The sequence below is a fragment of the Amphibalanus amphitrite genome, unplaced genomic scaffold (assembly GCF_019059575.1).
Source record: "Amphibalanus amphitrite isolate SeventyFive unplaced genomic scaffold, NRLGWU_Aamphi_draft 000173F_arrow, whole genome shotgun sequence".
NCBI classification, from domain to species: domain Eukaryota; kingdom Metazoa; phylum Arthropoda; class Thecostraca; order Balanomorpha; family Balanidae; genus Amphibalanus; species Amphibalanus amphitrite.
Genome location: NW_024881668.1, coordinates 1 through 20,407, shown reverse-complemented (window position 1 = coordinate 20,407; position 20,407 = coordinate 1). Strand labels below are relative to the sequence as shown.

Here is a 20,407-nt window from a genome sequence, read left to right as displayed (position 1 = left end):
TCATTACTTTCGAGAGGCTTACTCTGTTCAACATACCTAGTATTTCTTTCGTATTACAATCTTATTTATTTGGCCCTAAGCCCCTGCACAAACATCATAATTATTTGACCACATCATGTATTGGCTACCTTGTAAATATTCGTTTATTCACTCAAAACCTTCCACATCACTGATTGCTTGATGACGCCCACTTTTGCCATTCAATTTTCTTATGCCGTGCGCGCACACTCAAAATGAACATCAAATAATGTCGCCTTTATCTAACAATTGAAAATGAACACACGCGAAACCTATATATTCTGCGCGAAACCATCTCCTTGGCATAATGTGCTTCGTTGTGCCCATGCACGTGATTGTGAACTTTGAAGACATATGTGCGCCTCCATTTGCTTAGCTGAGATCAGCGGATGACGACACTAGAGGCACACGTTGCTATGGCAACGCGCTGACGCGCAGTGCGCGTCCCTCGAACACGCGGCTCCAGCCTCCATGGCAGGCAGACATACGGACTCCTGTGAATTCGGACAAATACAGGCTGGGTTAGAACATGTGCAGAACAGAATTGTGTGGTCAGAACACGCACAAACACTCGCAACATATTTATTTACGCATAGACAAACGGGTTTAGTAACAATAATAGAAAAAAACTTGTGCGTGAAAGCAGACATGCCGTACAGCTGCAACAGGCAACAAACAAGCAAACAATGGTAAGACGTCGTGACCAATCATATTGGTCAGTGGCATATTTTGACATTTTGATTAACGTAAGGATGATTTTGAGTTCCAGTTACAGAGTGTCCAGTTTTCCGCTTCTCGTCACCTCACCTGTGACTCCGCCGCTCCTGAGCACGGAGCTGCCGCCGAGAAGCAGGCCAGATTCACTCCACAGTCGGCATCCGTGCTGCACGGCCGCAAAAACCGCAGCTCTAGACGGATCGCGCCCGGGTCGGCGCTGCACTCCGCCGGCCCGACCGCAGGCTGTGGCTTTGGTATCGGCGCCTCCACAGGCGGCAAAGCCAGGCCGTCAAACAGGGAAGACTGCGGCCGGTCGAAGGTGTCTGGTTCGGGGAGATAGGACGGTTTCTGGGAGCGAGGTGGAAGGTTTGAAGTGGGTAGGTAGGAGTTCTCCTGAAGCGAGGGTTTCACCTGGGGCTCTGGCAGGTAGGCGCTGGGATTTGAGGCGCCGGCCGGACGTGAAAGAGACTGAGATCCGGGCCTCGGGAGATATGACCTCCCCCCGCGACCACCAATGAGCTCGTCCGGGAGGTGCGCCGGCAACGCTATGGCAATGTCGTCGGCGAGTCCATTCGGATGGGAAGGGGAGGTATCTTCACCCTCACCATACGGTGCCAAATTTGTGAAAGCTGCCAGCAATGCAGGGACCTTCATGCTTGTCTCGACATTGGCAACATTTTCGGGTACCCGCGGGTTTTCCAAGCCTTCTTCAACAGAAACCACAGGGTTCCTGATAGCGGGCCTCACCCTCGCCCGCTTCCGGCTTCCCCGTCGCCCAAGGGCATTCCGCGTGCCACTCCTGAAACGTCCTCGCCTGACTGGTGCCTCCTCCTCCTCCTCATCTTCCTCCTTGATCGGAGAAGAATCCCTCGAAATCACCGCCTGTTCTTGCGGGGTATCATCAACGAAAGAGGGAGATGTAGTAACGGGTCGGCGACGTCTAGGTGGCTGGCGAGGCACAGCGATCTGGGTGGTCGCCGTGCGGGAGAAACCACCACCACGACGTCGTCCTGGCTGTACAACATCCTGGTCCTGAAGCGACGCAATCGAGGAAGGAGCTGTGGAAGGGGTTGATGTCCCAGCTTGTCCCGATGTGAGCGTTGAATGTCCCGGGAGGCCGTCGATCCCGATATCCGCGATGGGAAGCCGACCTGTCTCCTTTATGTAGGCGTCGAGGTTGAAGCGAGATCCGGCACGTCCGGTAGCTCGCTGTCGCGTGCTATCGGTTCCGGAAGACGACGGAGATGAGAATGAAGACGTTGCTTGCTGACGTCCCACGAACTGCGAGCGACCTGGTTGGCTCAGAGACTCCGAGGTCGGAGAGGTTGGTGTCTCGGTGGTAGTTCCTCCTCGCTGGCGGGATACCCGGCGTCCAGTGTTGAATCGTCGACCCGAGCCTCGAGCTCTACCTCCACGTCTTGACGTTGGCGCTTCAGCAGTCGGAGCGACATCTATCGGATCAACAGTAGCGCCGCCACGTGACCGATGCTGGAACTGCTCATCGCCGTCGGTGTTGGCATCGGTGTCGTCCTCGTCCTCTTCTACGGGACGCGGACCGATGGGGAAGCGGGCACGGTACCGGGAGAAGCGACGGCGACTGGTAGCTGAGTCGTCGGTGGTGGCATCATCGGCAGTGACGCGCCGGGATAGACGTGGCGTCTTGTCGGCAGTGGCGCCATCTATAATAACAGCTGCTGCCGCCACCAGCTGAAAACAGAACAGGAACGGCGAGCTGTAAGTAATGCAGGTCTCTGGTCTTTTGCTTGCTAAAGGCCAACGGCTTCTATAGCCAATAATATTTAGGTGTTATGTTTTCAAACATTTTCGGTTTGTTTGCAATACACCAATGATGACGTGCGTGATATATAGGATGAAAAAGCTCCGGGTATAGACTAATAGGTGCTATCTAACGTTACGTAAGGTTCACTTGGTGGATTATAAATGTGTTGTCCCACTTTCCCCCTAGACCTCGGTTTCATTCTCTGTCTTTTGTCTGTTTAACTGGCGGCTGCACTCGAAATATTTAAAAGTAGCATTCCTAACACATTGAATATGTATAATAACTCAGTAAAAAGCCTATAGACACGTTTTCCTGACCATGGAAATGGAAAGTGCATGCAAGCATTTTTTTCTGCATTTTGTTGAAGCGTTGTAACAATATCGCAATATAAAATTTATGTATTGGAGTAGGAAGAAGAGTGGCTAGGGATGCTTTTGCACAAACAGGATATAGGCGAAGGAGGTGTGAAAAAAAATAGTGAAAAAATATTCACATGATTGAAGGCGAGCCCAAATGACATGAAAGCGTTAACAAAACGTATGACTAAACTGCCCGTTTTATGGGCTTCCACAAAACTCGTCAAATTGCTCCCTAAGCCATCTCCACAATGTCCATGCATATCCGATATCATACCGCAGCGTTTCTGACTTCCCCCTTCCGCAATTTTCCTCATCATTCCTCTCGGGAGAAGTCGGTGACCTAGACATAAATCTATCAGCTGTCTCGACAACAAAAAACCTTCCCACTCTCATCCCCCGCCACCCAGAAAGAGCGAGAGTGACCTTGAAATCTGCCCGACTCTTCCGGAAGTCGCCGACTGGGGAGAGCGGGAGAGGCAGGAGAGAGGGTGGGAGAGTGGGGGTGTTGGCAGGTGGCCGGACGATATATCAGAGTTTGACCTTGTGGCGGGATCGGCTCAGAGCCACGCCTGTAGGAAACTGAGAGAGCAGTGGAGGGCGGGCTACCCGGTAGGGCATGGCTGGTGCTGGGGTCTCTCTCTCTCTCTCTCTCTCTCTCTCTCTCTCTCTCTCTCTCTCTCTCTTTCTCTCTCTGCCTCTCTCTGTCTCTGTCTCTCTCGCTCTCTCTCTCTCTCTCTCTCTCTCTCTCTCTCTCACTCTCTTCTTCCTCCCTCTCTCTCTTTACCTCTCTCTTTGTCCCTCTCTTTCTCTCCCCCTCTCTCTCTCCCATTCACCCTTTCTCTCTTTTTGCCTCGGTAAAAAAAGGTGGCTCAAGCGTATCAAATAAACATATTGAACCGCGTAAAAGCATTACAAGTGTATCACGACCACATTGGTGTTTGTGATCGATGTTATTAATATATCAATACCAAGCAAATATCTCTATTCTCAATCACGCGCTATCGCCGTTATGACGCAATAAGGCATGGCCACACTGACCGCGACATTTCATCACGCTATGACGTAGCAATATCGGTATGAACAGACACTGCGTGACTTTTCGGTACGGCCGGGCCGTGAGCTGGTCAAGGTTGAACGGTGGGAACCGCCCCTTAGCTCGACACTGCGAACGCAGGTGGGGCCGGGAAGGGATGGAAGTGGTGTTCGATATGATGATCATATCATAGGTAAATATGGAAGGGGGATATGATGGGTAGCATTGATTTGTTGCTAGTGACTGCATTGACTTGATGCTAGTGATACTTAATTAACCGGCATGGTATAAATCGATAGAATGGACAATAGCGTAAATAGATAATAAACGGTAGCAAAAATAGGCAGTAAACATAAATTGCAGCTTATCTACATAGACGTTTTACGTGGCACGTGGGCCACGATGCTCACCTAGATGGAACACAAGTAGTCGGTTAATCAGAGAAATAATGGAGCTGACCATAAAAAGACCGCAGGTCGATCGGTCCAGCGGTTGCTGAGACATAGGCCTGTCAAAAGCGTTACAGGCCGGGCCGGGCTGGGTTGCTCACACTGATATTTTTCCGTTACATACATTGAAAAGACCTCGCATCGCTCGCTGGCAATGAGGCCTGGAAATAGGCATAATTAAACATAATTTCCTAATCAAAAACTATGCGAGCATTGCAGCGATGTTACACAATATCTGCGTTATCTGCTGCACAGTCAATTTTTTTAGCAAAAATTGTAACGCAATTTCAGAACCGCAATGCTTTTGTGCCATTTAGTGAAGTGACGGTTTTCTTAATCGGAAATTGCTCCCGGTTGGGAAATATAAAACAATGGAAATATGAGTCATATGCAATCGAACCTCTTCTGGTGTGCCTGTGCGCAGAGTCGCCTAGGTAAGGGCGCCGCTGCTCATCTTCAGAATAATAGGTAAAATGATGAAAATGAGCATCAAACCAACAGCTTCAAAACATCAACAAAAGTGTACCCGGCTGTGCCCTTGGATACCAGTATAAGAACGAGAAAGACGTGCAACAGAGTGGGAGAGGTGACGAGAGAGACAAAGAGGAGAGAGAGAGAGAGAGAGAGAGAGAGAGAGAGAGAGAGAGAGAGAGAGAGAGAGAGAGAGAGAGAGAGAGAGAGAGAGAGAGACAGAGAGAGAGAGAGAGAGAGAGAGAGAGAGAGAGGGAGAGAGAGAGAGAGAGAGAGAGAGAGAGAGAGAGAGAGAGAGAGAGAGAGAGAGAGAGAGAGAGAGAGAGAGAGGGGGGGGAAACTTCATCACCGCCTTTCACGATTATGCTTCACAAAAGCTATGAAATTCGGCATTGATCTTCAGAACATGCAGTGCGCCGCCTAATAGCATTTTTTTTTTGCCACGATGCTTAACTACACCCGCATGTTTTCCGGAAACATGGAGCCATGCCAGCACTGCAATAGGAAAGTCACCGCAGCAAATCCATGATCGTCGATTCATGCAAACCGAGCCATTATTGCTTCGAGTGCGAGCTGGCATTAAGCATTGACATGTTGCACCAGCACCAACTTTGTCGATAGAAAACCTTTGATGTAATCATGCGGCATTCATCGTAACCAAACGTGCTAGTCGAGTTATGGCATGTGGATGCGAGTTTTTGTGCATGTTTTTTGTTTTGGCACTGGTCGTCTGGTTAGAGGGCCTTGGGTCGTCTAAAGGCGTGTTTGAGCGTTCAGCATTTTTGGTTCGGAAATGATGGGGGAACGTGACCTTCTGGAAAATAAAATCCCGGAGTACCTATTGCTGATGTTTATCACGTTTTCGATGTCAATCACGTGACCCTAAAGATATCCTTGATAAGACTGCTGTGTTTCACGGCTGTGAATATTGACACAATTCACCTAAATATGGAACACAAAATCAACCAAATTACACTCGGTGTTGAATTGGAGGCCTCACGAAAGAGAATCGCCATATAGATTTCTTATCTAACCAGTAAAACGCCTTTGGGGGCGACAAACGAGCGAGCGAGAGGGTGAGCCCTACACAAGCTGGGTCCCAACTGACTTTTGCACGGCGCCCTACTAACGGGTCCCTAACTGTGTACTAAATTTGAGCGCAATCGATTCAACCGTTCTCGAGATCTGGAATCGACCCCTGCACATGTGCACGTGCAGCAACACCCCCAAATGTGGCACATGGAAATGCATTACCTATATTGGGTGCCTACCTACATGCCAACTTTCAGCACATCGACCAGTACCGAGATGTTGCAATTGTTATAAGGCATATGGGGCCCGTGCATAAAGGGTCACCCACATGCATCGGTATAGTTCAATGCTTCAGCTTGGTAGAAGGAATGAAGTCACCCTACAAAAATTATCGCAAGTAAATCGGTCAAGTGGTTGCTGAGATATAAACTTCGCAAAAGGGTGACCACGGTCGGCCGGCCGGCCGCTCGTGCTCAGAAATTTCTGCTGTTTTACATAAGACCTCGCTCGCTCCGACATAGGCCCAGATTTGATATGATGCGTGGAACAGTTAGATACAACCTTGATGGAACTACATATCGCAGTAAATTTAGCATTCTGATGATCATATTATGAACAAGTAGTTAGAGTATGGCGCGCATATGCTTGCGTTGGAAAAGCGCAAACAAGACCACATGCTCATTATTCATAACGCCACTAACATTCCGCTTACATGTCTGAGAATTGAGTAGTAAGTAGCTGAGTGAAGCAATAAAGATGGGTCATGAGATAGTCCAACGCAACAAGTTTGCTGTGATATCGTCTATGCAAAACAGGCGACCGGCGTGTTTCGCCAACTGGGGCATCGGTGGATCACTCACCCAGCAAAATGGGGCATCCATATCACGTGGATGGTATCATCGTGGAGAGACTGACAGACAGACACTGTGTATCAGGAAATCACCCGGAGTTCAGGGTTGAATTTAGAGGCTGCATTCCTGTCGATATTATCGACTCGGTCTGAAGGGTGCCCGTGCACCGCTAAACATAGCCATGATCTGAGAGCGAGGCCTTGACTTGGTTTGACCGTATAAACGAATGACACAGGCTTGAATAACGTGTGCTATGGCAGGATGAGACAAATGACGATAGCAGTAAGTTTGGTTTGTAGACAAAACAAAATTATAACTCTTTTTCAATTTTGCACGATGAAGAAGCGGTTCATCTCGAAATGTGTCTTTAGAGCTAACGTAAAACATTTTTTTTTTTGACAAGGGTCCGTTGTAAATCTGAAATTTCGGTTACCTAAATCCTAGAGCCTAGGGTTCCAGTTAGCCTACTTCCGATTCGAACATTTTTATGGATACGGTTTAGGCAAGAAGCTCACTTTGAGTTAAGAAAATATACCATAATATGCAGTTCTTGTTTATAAACATACAACAACATTGCAAATAGCCCAAAAAAGTTCAATTCACAGTTCAAACAAACAACTTACCAGCAACAAAATATTCACCGCCCGCATTTGGCCGTCAAAATATCTCAAAAGCAGATTTCTACCACAAGATCTCCGAGATCCCAGAAAATTTCCTCCACTTCTCTCCTTTTTCCCGGTCTGGTGTTGTCCAATGTTGCCAGATCCGGTTTTCTCGCCCCTGGCGGACTACTCTCCGCTGTGCTGACCGGCACTGCGCTCCACTGGGTTCGCGGGCCGACTGAAAACCCCTCACCGGCATCGGGTGGAGGTCGAGCGGGCACCGGGTGTTGGAATGGATACCGGGTGACCCTGCCCTGAGTCTGAGCCCCGCCCAGCAATACGTGAAGTAGTCGTGCCATGCGGTGTCTATCCATACACTTCTCCCTTGGACACAGCTAAACTCTGCCTTTTGGCAGTCGAAATAGCGACACTGGGTCGTCAAATCGAATGGGTTAAAAATTGCCCGCTCGATATGACGAATACATGGATAATTAGCCTCCTGTATAAGAGTGGTATGTTTGATGTGTTCAATTAATAAACAAATGAATATATAATATGTAGGGGAAGCGGGGGGACCACCGCCACTGTGGGAAACACCGCCACCCCATCTGGCGGCGAAAGTATGCAATGTGAAGTGCAAAAATCCGTTATTTCCTATTAACCGCACGAAGGTAAGCGTCTTCTGATTTGTGTTCCGGTGATTCAGTGTAATCGAAGCTTAATGTGGGCATTTAAAGAAAAATGTACATTCTCTTATAAAAATTCGATGAGTTGGGAGCACTTTTGAATGTCTTTAAGAAGAGACTCATTTTGATTTACTTGATTACATCGAAAAATAATTGATCGGCTTTGTCCAGTAAGATAAGTTTGCTTGAACCGTGTAGTACATTCTTGCCGCTGGCGATTTTTGCTTGTGATCACTTATTGGGGAACACCGCCACCCCGTGGCGGTGTTACCCCGATTGAGGTTGCGGTGTTTCCTGTTCGTAGCGTGATAAGTGATGAAACTCCCAAAGAGACGCTTTTTTATGTTCGTAGATGTTCCTAAGTCGGGAATAAGCAGCTTATTTGATCTTTTACTTTATATTTTTCATGCATCCCAACCAAGCACTTGCCAGCTGTATAAAGCTGGCAAAAAGCTGATGAACCTATACCTATTTAGGTGTCCATTACCGATTATTTGCGAAAATTACCACTTACCGACAGGAAACTCATCGCACGCGATCTCTGAACAATTAAAAGCTTTCTTAGGAATGGGTTGGGTTAACATCAACACCGGTGGCGGGGTTACCCACACAATTTGTAGGCGGCAAATATGCAAGGTATTTTTAAAAGTCGTGATACATGAAAACCTTTTAGGAGCATGCAAAATAAGTACCTAAAACACGTGAGAAAATGTTTAAATATTGTAACCAAGACAATAACTACCAAGAGACTTCACACATATTCTCTCATTTTGGCGAAAAGCTTAGGGGGGCGGTGTTACCCCCGCTTCCCCTAATTGCACGTTTTGTACCGCGTCCAATGGTTGTTTAGGGCAGTTTGCAAAAATGATTTGTTTTTAAAGTGCAACATCTTGCATTCAAAACGATCCTGCACGGCTCTTTTTTGATGGCGATATCGATGATTTTTTTTTTAAAGAAGACTCAGTGATGTATAGACTTGAATAGAATAAATAACCCGCGCCCCGTTGGGCTCTGCCGAGCAACGCGCCCTGTTGGGGGGGGGGGCAATTTGGCCCCCCCTTAAGATCTCGAGAACCACGCAACCTAGCGACAAGCGGCAAACGGTGTTGGATAGCCCTATCAGGAACCTACCTTGTGACCCAATTTTATTGACCTAGGTCAAACCGATTACGTCACAGATCAGGTCAAAGGTCGAATTTTCACCGTTTACAGGCATTTCAAGAAATGCGTTGTAAAATCGAGTAAAATGCATTTCAATGAAAATCATCGACAGGGACATGTTCTTCAAACACATATTTTGCTATTTGAGGTCACTGATACCAGGTCAGGTCACAGAGGTCAGGTCACTGGGGGTCACAATATGAAAGTGTCGTGTGATGCATGTTTTATGGTCCATTTTACATGACAAATGCGATTATGTGGGTCTGGCAGCCTTTGGGGCCAGCTTAGGTCACGTTTTGGTCAAGGTCAGGTCAAGCTCAGGTCAAGGTCAGTTCAAAATAGGTCAAATTTCAAAGCTGATATTTTTGCATTAAATGGATATCGATTCGATGCAGCTTGTCACGGGGAGTTCAATGGTGGTCTTTGTTTTGCTCTACGTCGTCTAGAATCGCTAAAAATTGAGTTAAAAAATTTGACGTCATCATTTTTGAACAGTTTTGTCGCTATAACTTGGCCAAAAACGAGATATCGATCTGAAATTTGGTATGTATATAGAACAGCACAGGGACTATGACATATATTCCGGTTTATTCGAAATTCGGATTTTGTGGATTTTTCTTAGTTTTTCTAAAAAATATTTTTTTTTAAAATTTTTCGGGGTTAATAACCCACAATTTTGAAAATCCGAGATAGCAGTCTTGTAGCGCCGCTTTTTGTCTACTAGACCATATAAAGAACCTTGAAATTGCTTGGTAACTGTAGATTTGGTGAGCGTTTCAAGATTGCATGTTTTTTGCACATTTTTGCTCGAACATGACCTCAGTTTGACCTCAATAACTCCTGACCTAAGGTGACCTAAGACTTGAAATTTTGTGTGAAGGTGTCAAATTGATGCCCGGGAAGGTACTGAGAATTTGGCGGCGCTGCGCGCCGCCGTTATCTTGCTATTCAGGAAAAAACACTGGGGGTGGGGCCAAATTACCCCCCCCCCAACGGGGCGAGGGATAATATGCTTAAACATGCATGAAATAAGAGAGCAGCATGAAATACAAGCACAGACATCTTGGAAACAACAGCCGCCAATGTCATGAAAAGAATGCTGCGTCTCAATACTTGCATTCTCATGATGCGGAAGAGAATGTGTCCGTTTTTTATCAACAATGTATCCCGTCGCTACTGATCACAGGGACGGGATATACAGCCAACTGGCTGACCTTCTGATGTTCGGCCCCACCCGGCCCAGCCGCGGCCGTCCGGTACAGGCCCGTATGATAGTCACTAACTGGTACTAGTATGGTAACTGGTACCTTACCGTTACTGGTAGCATATGGCAGCGGTCTCATCCCAATGAAAAGTGATAGTGGAACGGAAAGTGGTGTGATTGGTTTGTATAAAACTAGTGCGCATTTAATGAGGTGATGTTAGGGCCAAGTAAAGCTGCATATACCACGACACGGTGTATTGTGCTTCCAGTGACAGAAGACCCAAGCACGGACACGGCGACCCGCCGACTGACCCAGTCCGGTCACGGTCGCGCCCTTATATAACCACGGCACAGAGCGCATGCGCGGTGACCGCGCGGCGGTCAGGCGGCTCGCCGGCCGGACGGCCGGGCCGCCGACCCATCCTGTTCCACGGCCCCACACGGCCGGTCCGCGGTCACAATATCCCAACAGTGAGATGTTCGGCAGTGACGAGAAGTGGCAGCTCACATCTACACTCTCCTTTTTATGGTGGTCGGTGGGAGCTGGTGACGAGATCGGGAGCCACTAGAACAGGTCACACTCTGACTTCCGGGTGGAATGGCGATCAAAACCGGGCCCTGCTGCTCTCACCAGGGGCCAGGGCTGTCATATAACGATTGCTTCAGCTAGAACACTTCATACAGAAAATCAACGATTTGTCACAACGCTAGCCAGATAATTCAACGCTGAACTGCACTGAGTGCTCAGTGCACATCACTGGTGATACGCTTCTATGCGAATCTGCAGTCTCTCGCGGGCTTCCGCTGATCTCAGTCGTGCTATTGTCTTATGTTTCCGTGCAGTCTCTGTGCTCCTCTTAGTTCTGTGGTTGAGTTATTGTCTTATGATCACGCGCAGTCTCCACCCGCTGCCGGCTCTCGGCTCTGTAGCGGTGTTACTCTCTTATGATCACGTGCAGTCTCCAGCCGCCGCTCGCCCGTGTTGTAAGTTATTGTTATGTGGCCACATGCAGTCTCCACCCGCAGTCATCCCGGCTCTGCGGAGTTACTCTCTTTTGCTCACATGCAGTCTCTTGCCGCTCGTAGTGCTATTGTCAATGGTCATTTCAAACCTTTCATATGTAAGCTCCCGTGCAGTCTCCACGCTAATCTGTTTCCCGATTGGTGTTAGTTTTATACGAGCACGTGCAGTCTCTCGCCGAATACCCCACTCTCGCCCCGCCGGCTCGTAGTGTTGTCATACGCTTGCCTGCAGTCTTCAGGTCTACGCAGACTCGGGGACATGCTATCGTAAGATTTCAATTCCTTTGCCGGTGATAGTTTGAGGAGCAGCTGTGTGATGTTAACAACTTTTTTTTTATCTGAGCTAACAGTACCAGTAGTTTTTTTTCTTTCTACTTAGTTGGGTACTTATGAGAAGCGTTAGGTTAGTCCGTGGTTGCATATCGACTCCAGCATATCAATGCGCTGGTTCACCCGACCGGTTCCCCGAAAAAATACTGAAATTTCATCCGTGACCCGTGTGGTACTTGCAAGTAGATATCACGAATAAATACATTTCATGTCAGTCTGCAAGTGCGTTTGAGCATGCTTAGATTGATCGATAGATAGCATAACTTTATTTCGTTTATCAAGACACGCACAAAAACAATGATAGCCAATTGGTGTAAAAGCATTTTTGCCTAAATCGCAGCAACTTTCGGCTCTTAATGCTATTGCCCGAGTCGGATCACCTCACCACACGCACGCCCGCGCCGCACCCGCAGCGACCGCCGCCGACCCGCCCGACCGCTCGAGCGCGCTCCCGCTCCGGCCGGCCCGAGCTTCTGTAGCGGGAACTTACGAAACTCCTTCGTGCGTGTGAAACCGCCACATAATCACAAATAAAAAGGTATTTGTCTTGTTTGTACATATATTCACAATATCGAATATATATTCGCAATGTTTTCAGACAGGTCGACCATCCATTCACACCATGAGAAAAGCCAATATCTGGGATCAGATAGGCGACGAACACAAAACATCCAAATCATCACCTTTTTTGAAGAAGAAAACAAAACACTGCTTCGGATACCGATACAATTCACACAAATCTGCCAAGTGTTTGACAATTTGTCAAATTGCAGTACATTAATGACTGAATAGAAACCAGTTCCAACGACACATCTGAAAGACGCGTGAATGAAAAAAGACAAACCAGTGATGTCTATATAAGAAAACTGGTAACGGTTTCATGAAAACCGGCTTATTTTTCAACAATCGTTTATCAGGCACGACCCCCTTCCCCCCAAAACGAAACCGCACGATACCTACACCAACAATATCGCCAAACATTTGCCACTTTGCCCAACACCGCGCCAAAAACCGAACAAATCCGCTCACACCGCCAAAATTCCGCCAAATATCAGCTAAACAGTTGCAAATTGACGAGAAAATCGCCTAAATATTCGTTAAACATTCATCAAGAGCCACTTATGACCGCCAAGAACACGCCCAACATTCACATGACAAACCGAAAATCGCCAAAATACACACGTGTACAATATTCTGCGACCAACCCCACCTCTCATTGTAGAGCGGGTCGGCGTGTGCACATCAGCGCTCCAGCGGACGGCTGAGTAACCTCAGCTTCTGCCGTCGGCCGGCAGATGGCAGGCGGCTCGCCGGCTCGGCGGAGGCGGGCGTTCAGCCATAGAGGTGTTTATCTTTGGCCACCTCTTGTGTGCGGCGCACGATGGCGGCATTTCTGGCGCGAATTTTGCGCAGGTGGCTTTCGAGCGGATCTGGCGCAGTGGCGGCAGTGGCGGCGCGGCCTAACGCGACAAAGACAAACATGGCACGGTCAAATGGGGTCGATACAGATTACGGAACGAACTCAGGGTGGGGGAAAATCTCGGTCGCTCCAAATGCACCATCTGTAAAATGTAGTGTAAAATTGCACATCACATGCCAAAGATTGCCATACTGTCAGCCTTCAAACAGTCAAACCTGTAGAGAAAAGGCAAATACATCTGACAGAGCTACATCACCCGCCTCCAATGCGCACATAGTCGACCTGTGAAAGACAGAATAGGGAGGGAATTTGAACAAACAATACAAAGACATTATGTGGATTCTTTGCTGGCAGACAATATTGAATCCCTGAGGGTTCGATACGTCATCAGAAGCTGTAAAACGACGAGCAGTTTCATGAAGGAAAACCTATCACTAATCGCACAACACTTCATATCGTAGTGCATTACCACAAAATCCACTACATTGAGGTTACCATCGTAGTGCATTTGGCGAAATGCACTACGGCGTAGTGCAGAGTTACCGTGCCGGGGTTTCCGAGTCGGCTCCGTCACCATGGCAACCGATGGGATATCCAATGGCCGCGCCCCACGGATCTGTCCGACTGCCATCGACTCTTGCCTGCAGTGGTAAATACTCTACATGGGAAGCGCACATAACAGCAATGCAACGGCCATCAGGATACATGCGGGCTTTGTGTGCTAGAGGGACTATAGCCCGGCAAACGCCAGAAAGAACAGAACTGAAGCGCCTTAAAACACTTAATATGTGCATTGGTCTTTGGAGAACGCACATATGTTTGAGAGAAGATTTGATATTTAGACTACAGAAGATTTGAGATTTGAAAGTACAATATTGAGGATAATCCTCTCGGGCGTATAGGAAGTTAGATACAGACAAAAGCATCAGTAACCGTTGCACTTTAAATCCGTTCTGTCTCAGGTTTGTCAGACTAAAGTAAGCAAGCCAGCGATACACAATAAACGATACAATGGACAGAAAAACACAGTTCAGTTTCAGAGGCGGTCGGAGCATGCAAAACGTAGCAGAGGTAGAATGGCTTAGATCTACGACACAACGCGCATATACGAACAGCGCAACGACCATCACAGCCTCAAACACGCTTATTATCAATTCAATAACATAACAGCGTATCACATGTGACATTGGAATCACATTGAAAGACACGGGATCGGTAATATGTCGAGAGGGCGCGAATTCTAAGCTACAACCATGTGCAAGAAATGGACGGAAGTCAAGATATACGGTACAAATATTCCCCTATGACACTGATAACAACATATCTGCAAAAACAGTGCTTTCGATGATATTGCTGATGAAAATCTGACATTTTATGGCACGCATTGAATAAAAAATTGCACGAAAATCAGATACATATCAATAAGTTCAGATAGACAATACATTCTACAATCATGCAAAGAACAACAGCAACAGAAGACAATAACACTACTGTTATATTATGGTGATAACATTATATCATGGTCAATTCCATCAAAACATGCGATGTCTTTCAGACACATTTGATGTGTTTCGACAAATCGAACGTAAAACCGCCTATTTTATAAACGTGGAACAAGATCTGAAATGCTCATCAAACGTCTAGCTCTAGAGCAAGAGATCCTTGACATGGCACGCTGATAAGAGATCAGCGGCAGCTTTATAATCGACAGCCAACTTAGCTCAAGACTAGACCAATATGGCGCCGATGGCACATAACTTGTAAGGCCCGACATCCAGACGTTACCATAGCATGTGGCATGAAGGAACGTATAATAAAACACACCGCAATCTTTATAACATTATATGTGTTCTGTACAGCGCTTAGGTTATTTTAATATTTGATATTTGATAACATTGCACTGTTAGTATTTTCTAGGTGCAAACTGCATAACTTTTGGCCAGCTTTTTGAACTCTGTTTATGGTATAAGCGGTACGCCTCCCAAAGTAGAGAAGTACGAAGTACGAAATACGACACACGATTATACGATAAGATACGATAACACGATATACAACCACTTTGTACACTGGTAAAATGACCAGATTATGCAGTTATAAGAGATAAAACACGAAACAGAACAGCAAAATAAACCCCCAAAAGCAAGGAATATGTCTGATAAAGCAGACCTTATAACCAGATCCGAATGAATACGAGATCAAACCCATCCATTTACAACGCTGGATGAATGCTCATTGTTGGGGAACTATGATGTCAAGCAAAACGGCTGCTAAAAATGGCGTAACCTTCGCCATCGGTGATATGGAATCTTAGAATGGCATAATACAATGTCTTATATAGAATGGCAAGGGAGTAAAATGTTAAAAAATCTACCTCATCCCCCTCTAGGCTCTGAGAGACCAGAGCTGCTTAATAAGTATTTGCAGCTCTTCACACACTTAAAAAAAAACAATCACAGGCATTTTACAAACATCACAGAATACCCATCACATTCAAAGTTCTCCCCCGTTTCCTCCCAAGCCGTGCCTTCATAGTCGTAGCTCCGACGGTGGCGCCGCCTTCCGTTGGGTCTCCACACTCTGAAAACAGAGGCGTGCGTTGTGGCTCACCTCCGGCGTCGGTGGCGCCATCTCTTGTGCCCCGTTTCAACTTGAGCTTGCGTCGTCCGCCGCCGGAGTCGGATGTTGAAGGTTTGTTCTGAGATTTCCCGGCGCCCAGACGTGAGAAAACGGACGACGTCGGACGGACGGCAGAGACATCTACCGGGGAACAAAGGAAACAATGTTAGATCTGCAGTGAATTCCAGGGCAGGAGTAAACACAATCCTTTTGAAAAATCGTAAGGTCTATTATCTGGGTACCAATCATGAAGGCTATGAATTTCACCTGAGCAAAAGTCACTCCTAGGGTAGACTTTTGCCTCTGCCGGATAAAAGGATGCACCAAGACTCCCGCCCAATCGGAAAAAAAGAAACGCAAAATTGCAGTTACTGAAAACCTGAATATTTGTATGTTGTTGGCCTCCAAACATCACAGAATATCCATCACATTCAAAGTAGAAGGGTTTTCTGACTGAACCCAGACTGAAGGGTTTTCAGTTACTGAAAACCCTTCAGTTCATTTCTTTTGCGGGTCGACAACCACGCCGGGTCATTCGATCCCCTTCAACATTTTTTTTTCTCGTTACGAGCGAGCGAGCGCAGCGAGCGAGCGAGTTCATACTGAATTAACACGCGCAGTGAAAGGGGGGGGGGGGCGGATTTCGCCTACCCCTCCTGTTTTTCGCCAATAACTCGCGCGGCAAACATGATATTAATGTGAAATTTTGGCTACCTGTCCAAAATTGAATTGCGGATCTTCTCGTGCAAGAAATAAGAAAATCGGTTCACAACTTTTCTAGTAAGAGCGATGTCAAGTCAAACATCCTGCCGCCGCGGCGGCGCGGCGGCGCGGCGGCCGGCGCTAGCCGTTACGCGCCGCCTGAATTGTAGACTGTGCCGGGGCGGGACGGTTCCGTCTTTACATCGCGCTCCTTACCGCTGATTATATTCGATTCGCGTAAAATTTTGTGAGGAGACTAAGAAATGTACAGGCAATCTCATGGTCAAATAATTTTGAAAATCGGCCGGTAACAACTTGAGTAATGAGTGTGTAAACACAAAATTGTGATTGCCGCGTTTCCCGCGTCGGCCGATCCCGCTTCAGCCGGCGATATCTTACTCTTAGCAGGCTTCTAGCTGCCATATTTATTGTTGGATTAACTAGAAATTCACCATACATACTCACAACTGTATGTTCTTTCGTATAGTGAAAGAAAAACGAAAATCGGCCGGTAACTTTTTGAGTTATCGGCGTGTAAGCGCAAAAAAAGTCGCTAATATGGCAGATTTGACCACATTTGACCTTGAAGATATTGACCTAGGGTCATGAAACTCACACACAACAGAGTTCCCAAAGGCCTTCACCTATCCTCCAAATGTCGTCTTTCTAGCTCCAGTGGGAGCTGAGATCTTAGGGGGGGGGGGGGGCGACATCCGCCCCCCCTTCCACTGGGCGTAGTACTCGCAACCCTTCCACTGCGCGTGTTAAGGGAAAATCCTGAGTATGAGCGGCCGGCCGGCCGGCCGTGGGGACGCTCTTCAAAAGCTAATATCTTAGGAACGGGACATCCGATTGACAAGCGGTCTTCTTTACTGAATGTCACTTGGACGTAAAAGTTCTGTGGTGTGATGACCACCAAGCGTTCTTGCCAACCACCGCACGTGGCGCGTGGTAAAGTTGGACATTTAAAAAAAAACCCAAAATTGCAACCTCAATAACGGCACAACAGTTGGGCCGATTGAATTGAAACTCGGTACACAGTTAGGTCTCCATCAAATAATTCATCTGCATGTGTTAAGGTTGGAGTGCTACAGCACGTGAGCACGTGCAGGGGGCGCTCCCAGATCTCGAGAACGGCTGGGCCGATTGCGCTCAAATTTGGTACACGGTTGGCCGTTGGGGACCAGTTAGTAGGGTGCCGTGCAAAAGTCAGTTTGGACCCCGCTTGCACGTGCGCACGTGCAGAATGCCGCTTCCAGATCTCAGGAACGGCTGGGCCGATTGCGTTCAAATTTGGCACACCGCTAGCGACCGGTTAGAAGGGTGCTTTGCACAAGCCCGTTAGAAGTACGTACCTTCTCGCCCTTGCGCACGTGCAGGGCTCACTATCTCGCTCGCTCGTTCTTCGCCCAAAAGGCGTTTTACTGGTCATAACTATCAGCTATGTGTTGAACCTTTTCCAGAATACAAAGCACTATGTAGACTCAAGTCTGTTCCATGTCACGCTTGCGGCCGAAATGCCAGTCTGCTGAAAGCAGTGCTTAAAGGTAGTATGCCAGCTTTCCTGGACCGTATGGAGTTAATGGCCCAGATAAGGAGAACCGGATTTTTAGAACTTATCCATACCTTCAAAACTCATGGAAACGTCTTAAATTCTTCAAATTTTGAGTACCCCAGTGCGAAATTCGCCCCGACGGGTTGTCGGTCGTACCCCAACCGCATTTCACACCACTATGAACAATAAATGCACACACTGAAATCGCTATTACCGATATGCTCATCCAATCAAGTTTCGATAAACCCGTTCATCATCAGCTCCTGCGGTTTCGAACACGCGTGTTAGGTGGTGCGGTAGACCGCGCCCAAAGCCAGGGCCCCGGTAACGTGAGGTAGCCGAGTCAGGGCAGCGTGCGCTGACCCAAGCCGGAGCCGCGCGTCCTCCCGGTGTCATGTGATAGCCCGGGGCTGCCCGCGGGGATGCGGTAGACCGCGCCCAAAGCTGCGGCCCCGGCTTGGGTCAGCGCACGCTGCCCCGACTCGGCTACCTCACGTTACCGGGGCCCTGGCTTTGGGCGCGGCTTCTGCTCATACTTTGTGGTGCGGTGGTGGTGCGTCGGGCTGCGCGCTCTGACTTCGGCCAAGAAAAATGCGTCAGCTGATCATTGTCATTTCTGCCTTTCTGCCACTTGCGTGTGGTGAAATGGGGTCATAACTTATGAGACGGCTTTTTCATATCAATTATTTTACATAAAATCATATTTCAAACCATAAATAATGTTCGACAGCCAAATAAAAGAAACAATACCAATACGGGCTTACAGTTTAAGGCTCGACATTGTGTTGTCTACGATTAGACAGCTGATAACTCATTCCCGTACGTCGTATGGTCGTAACACTATAATGACCTTTGCTTATTGTCACATGTGCGCCGCATTCGCGATTGTTGCCGACGCCTGTTTACAGGTGAGCCCACTACAGTTGTTATGCATATCTAAAAACCGATAAATTTTTAGGCGAAAAAGGCACTATTCCAGGCCCATTTTGATTTTTTTTGCGATATTAGGTAAAAACAGAAGCTTCTTATCCTAGGAAAAATAAAATGGGAAATCTTTCAAAGGTGGCACACTACCTTTAATTTCTGTAGGTCTCACATTCAAAGGCGTAAATTTCTGAACGGAGTAGCGAACTGCCGAAGGAACTCCGACCGCAAGCTTGACATGGAACAGACTAGATCCATTAGCTCTCCCTTTCATCCGTTTATTTCGCTCACCAGTCGTTTCGCTGGACTCCTTCGTCTTCTCTGTCTGCCCGGTCTCCGCCACTCTGCCGACGACCACCACCCTCCTGCCGCCGCCGTCCCCTCCTCCCTCTGCCCTCCTCCTCCCTCTCTCCCTGCTCCGTGCTCTATCCCGGGGCCGGCCGGCCGGACGGCGGTCAGAACTACCGCCCCCGGTATCGGCTGGGGGGGGGGGGGGGTCAGTGTTATGTCAGAAAAGCCGCGCTACTCTGAGACGATATTCGGTGTGAGTTTTCTCCTGAAGAGCCTGACTCAGCGAAATAATGACTGAAGCGGATACGTAAGATTATGAGGCTAACAGCATACGAGATTCTAGCACCAATGTTTTCGCGATCTTCACATGGGTTTTACTTTTTATCGATAACAGCAGGATAAAACGCGTTATCTCGTGCAGCAGAACCCGAAAAGACATAAAAAAGAAAAGCTGCAAGCAATGGAACCAACAAAGTGACACAAGACTGAGCAATGAACACATTCACGGAAAATCAAAGTCACTTTAGAGTGGCTTGGGAGCTACCAAAGACCAACAAAAGCAGCACATCGCTAAGGCACCTGGGCCTCGTTTCATAAAGCGAGTCCGTAATTTACGCCGGTTTTTGGTCTTGTATTGCAAGTGCGTGTGAAGCGATGACGATAGTTTGAATCGTTGAGTTTATTTATCTTGCAAGCAAGAACAGATGGGAGAAGGGGAAATACATTTAGCGCTTCACATACGCTTGCAATTCAAGCCCCAAAACCGGCGTAAGTTACGGACTCGCTTTATGAAACGAGGCCCGGACGCTGAACAGAGGTCAAACCCACCTTTGGTCCCGGCTGCGCTGGCCGCTCCACTGGAGGCCGGACCGGCGGTAGAGGGCGAGTCGAGGTCATCCAGCTCCCTCTCCATCTCCAGCAAGTCGCGTCCAGCCCCAGGTCCAGTGCGTCGCCAGCCGACTCTCGGCGACTCAGCTGACGCTGTGGGACGTACTATGACGTCATAACTAGGGCTAGGGATTTGGTGGGAGTGCGGTATCAGCGCTGTCGGGAGAATTCGGCACCAAAGGTGCGTTCGCATGAAAAAAATATCACAGCATTAGTTCTGGACAGATTTTACATGGTCATTTATGGTCACATTGAAGTTGAAAAATTCTGAATTCAACACCAGTTAGATTCCGAT

General features: G+C 47.7%; 2 protein-coding genes across 2 annotated transcripts; both read right to left on the bottom strand.

Moving 5' to 3' along the window:
* Window positions 1-100: 100 nt before the first annotated feature.
* LOC122383781 lies at window positions 101-7,491 on the bottom strand. The gene is made up of 3 exons (XM_043370537.1): window positions 7,334-7,491; window positions 826-2,442; window positions 101-512 (listed from the first exon to the last, which is right to left on the bottom strand). Exons 1-3 carry the CDS (start codon window positions 7,358-7,360, stop codon window positions 417-419), a joined length of 1,740 nt encoding a protein of 579 aa, XP_043226472.1. The 5' UTR covers window positions 7,361-7,491; the 3' UTR covers window positions 101-416.
* Window positions 7,492-12,257: 4,766 nt separating this feature from the next.
* On the bottom strand, window positions 12,258-20,201 carry LOC122383788. Its single transcript, XM_043370545.1, has 4 exons — window positions 20,053-20,201; window positions 19,225-19,413; window positions 15,744-15,893; window positions 12,258-13,176 (listed from the first exon to the last, which is right to left on the bottom strand). The coding sequence occupies exons 1-4, from the start codon at window positions 20,135-20,137 to the stop codon at window positions 13,049-13,051; spliced, it is 552 nt and encodes a 183-aa protein (XP_043226480.1). The 5' UTR covers window positions 20,138-20,201; the 3' UTR covers window positions 12,258-13,048.
* Between the last annotated feature and the right edge of the window lie 206 nt (window positions 20,202-20,407).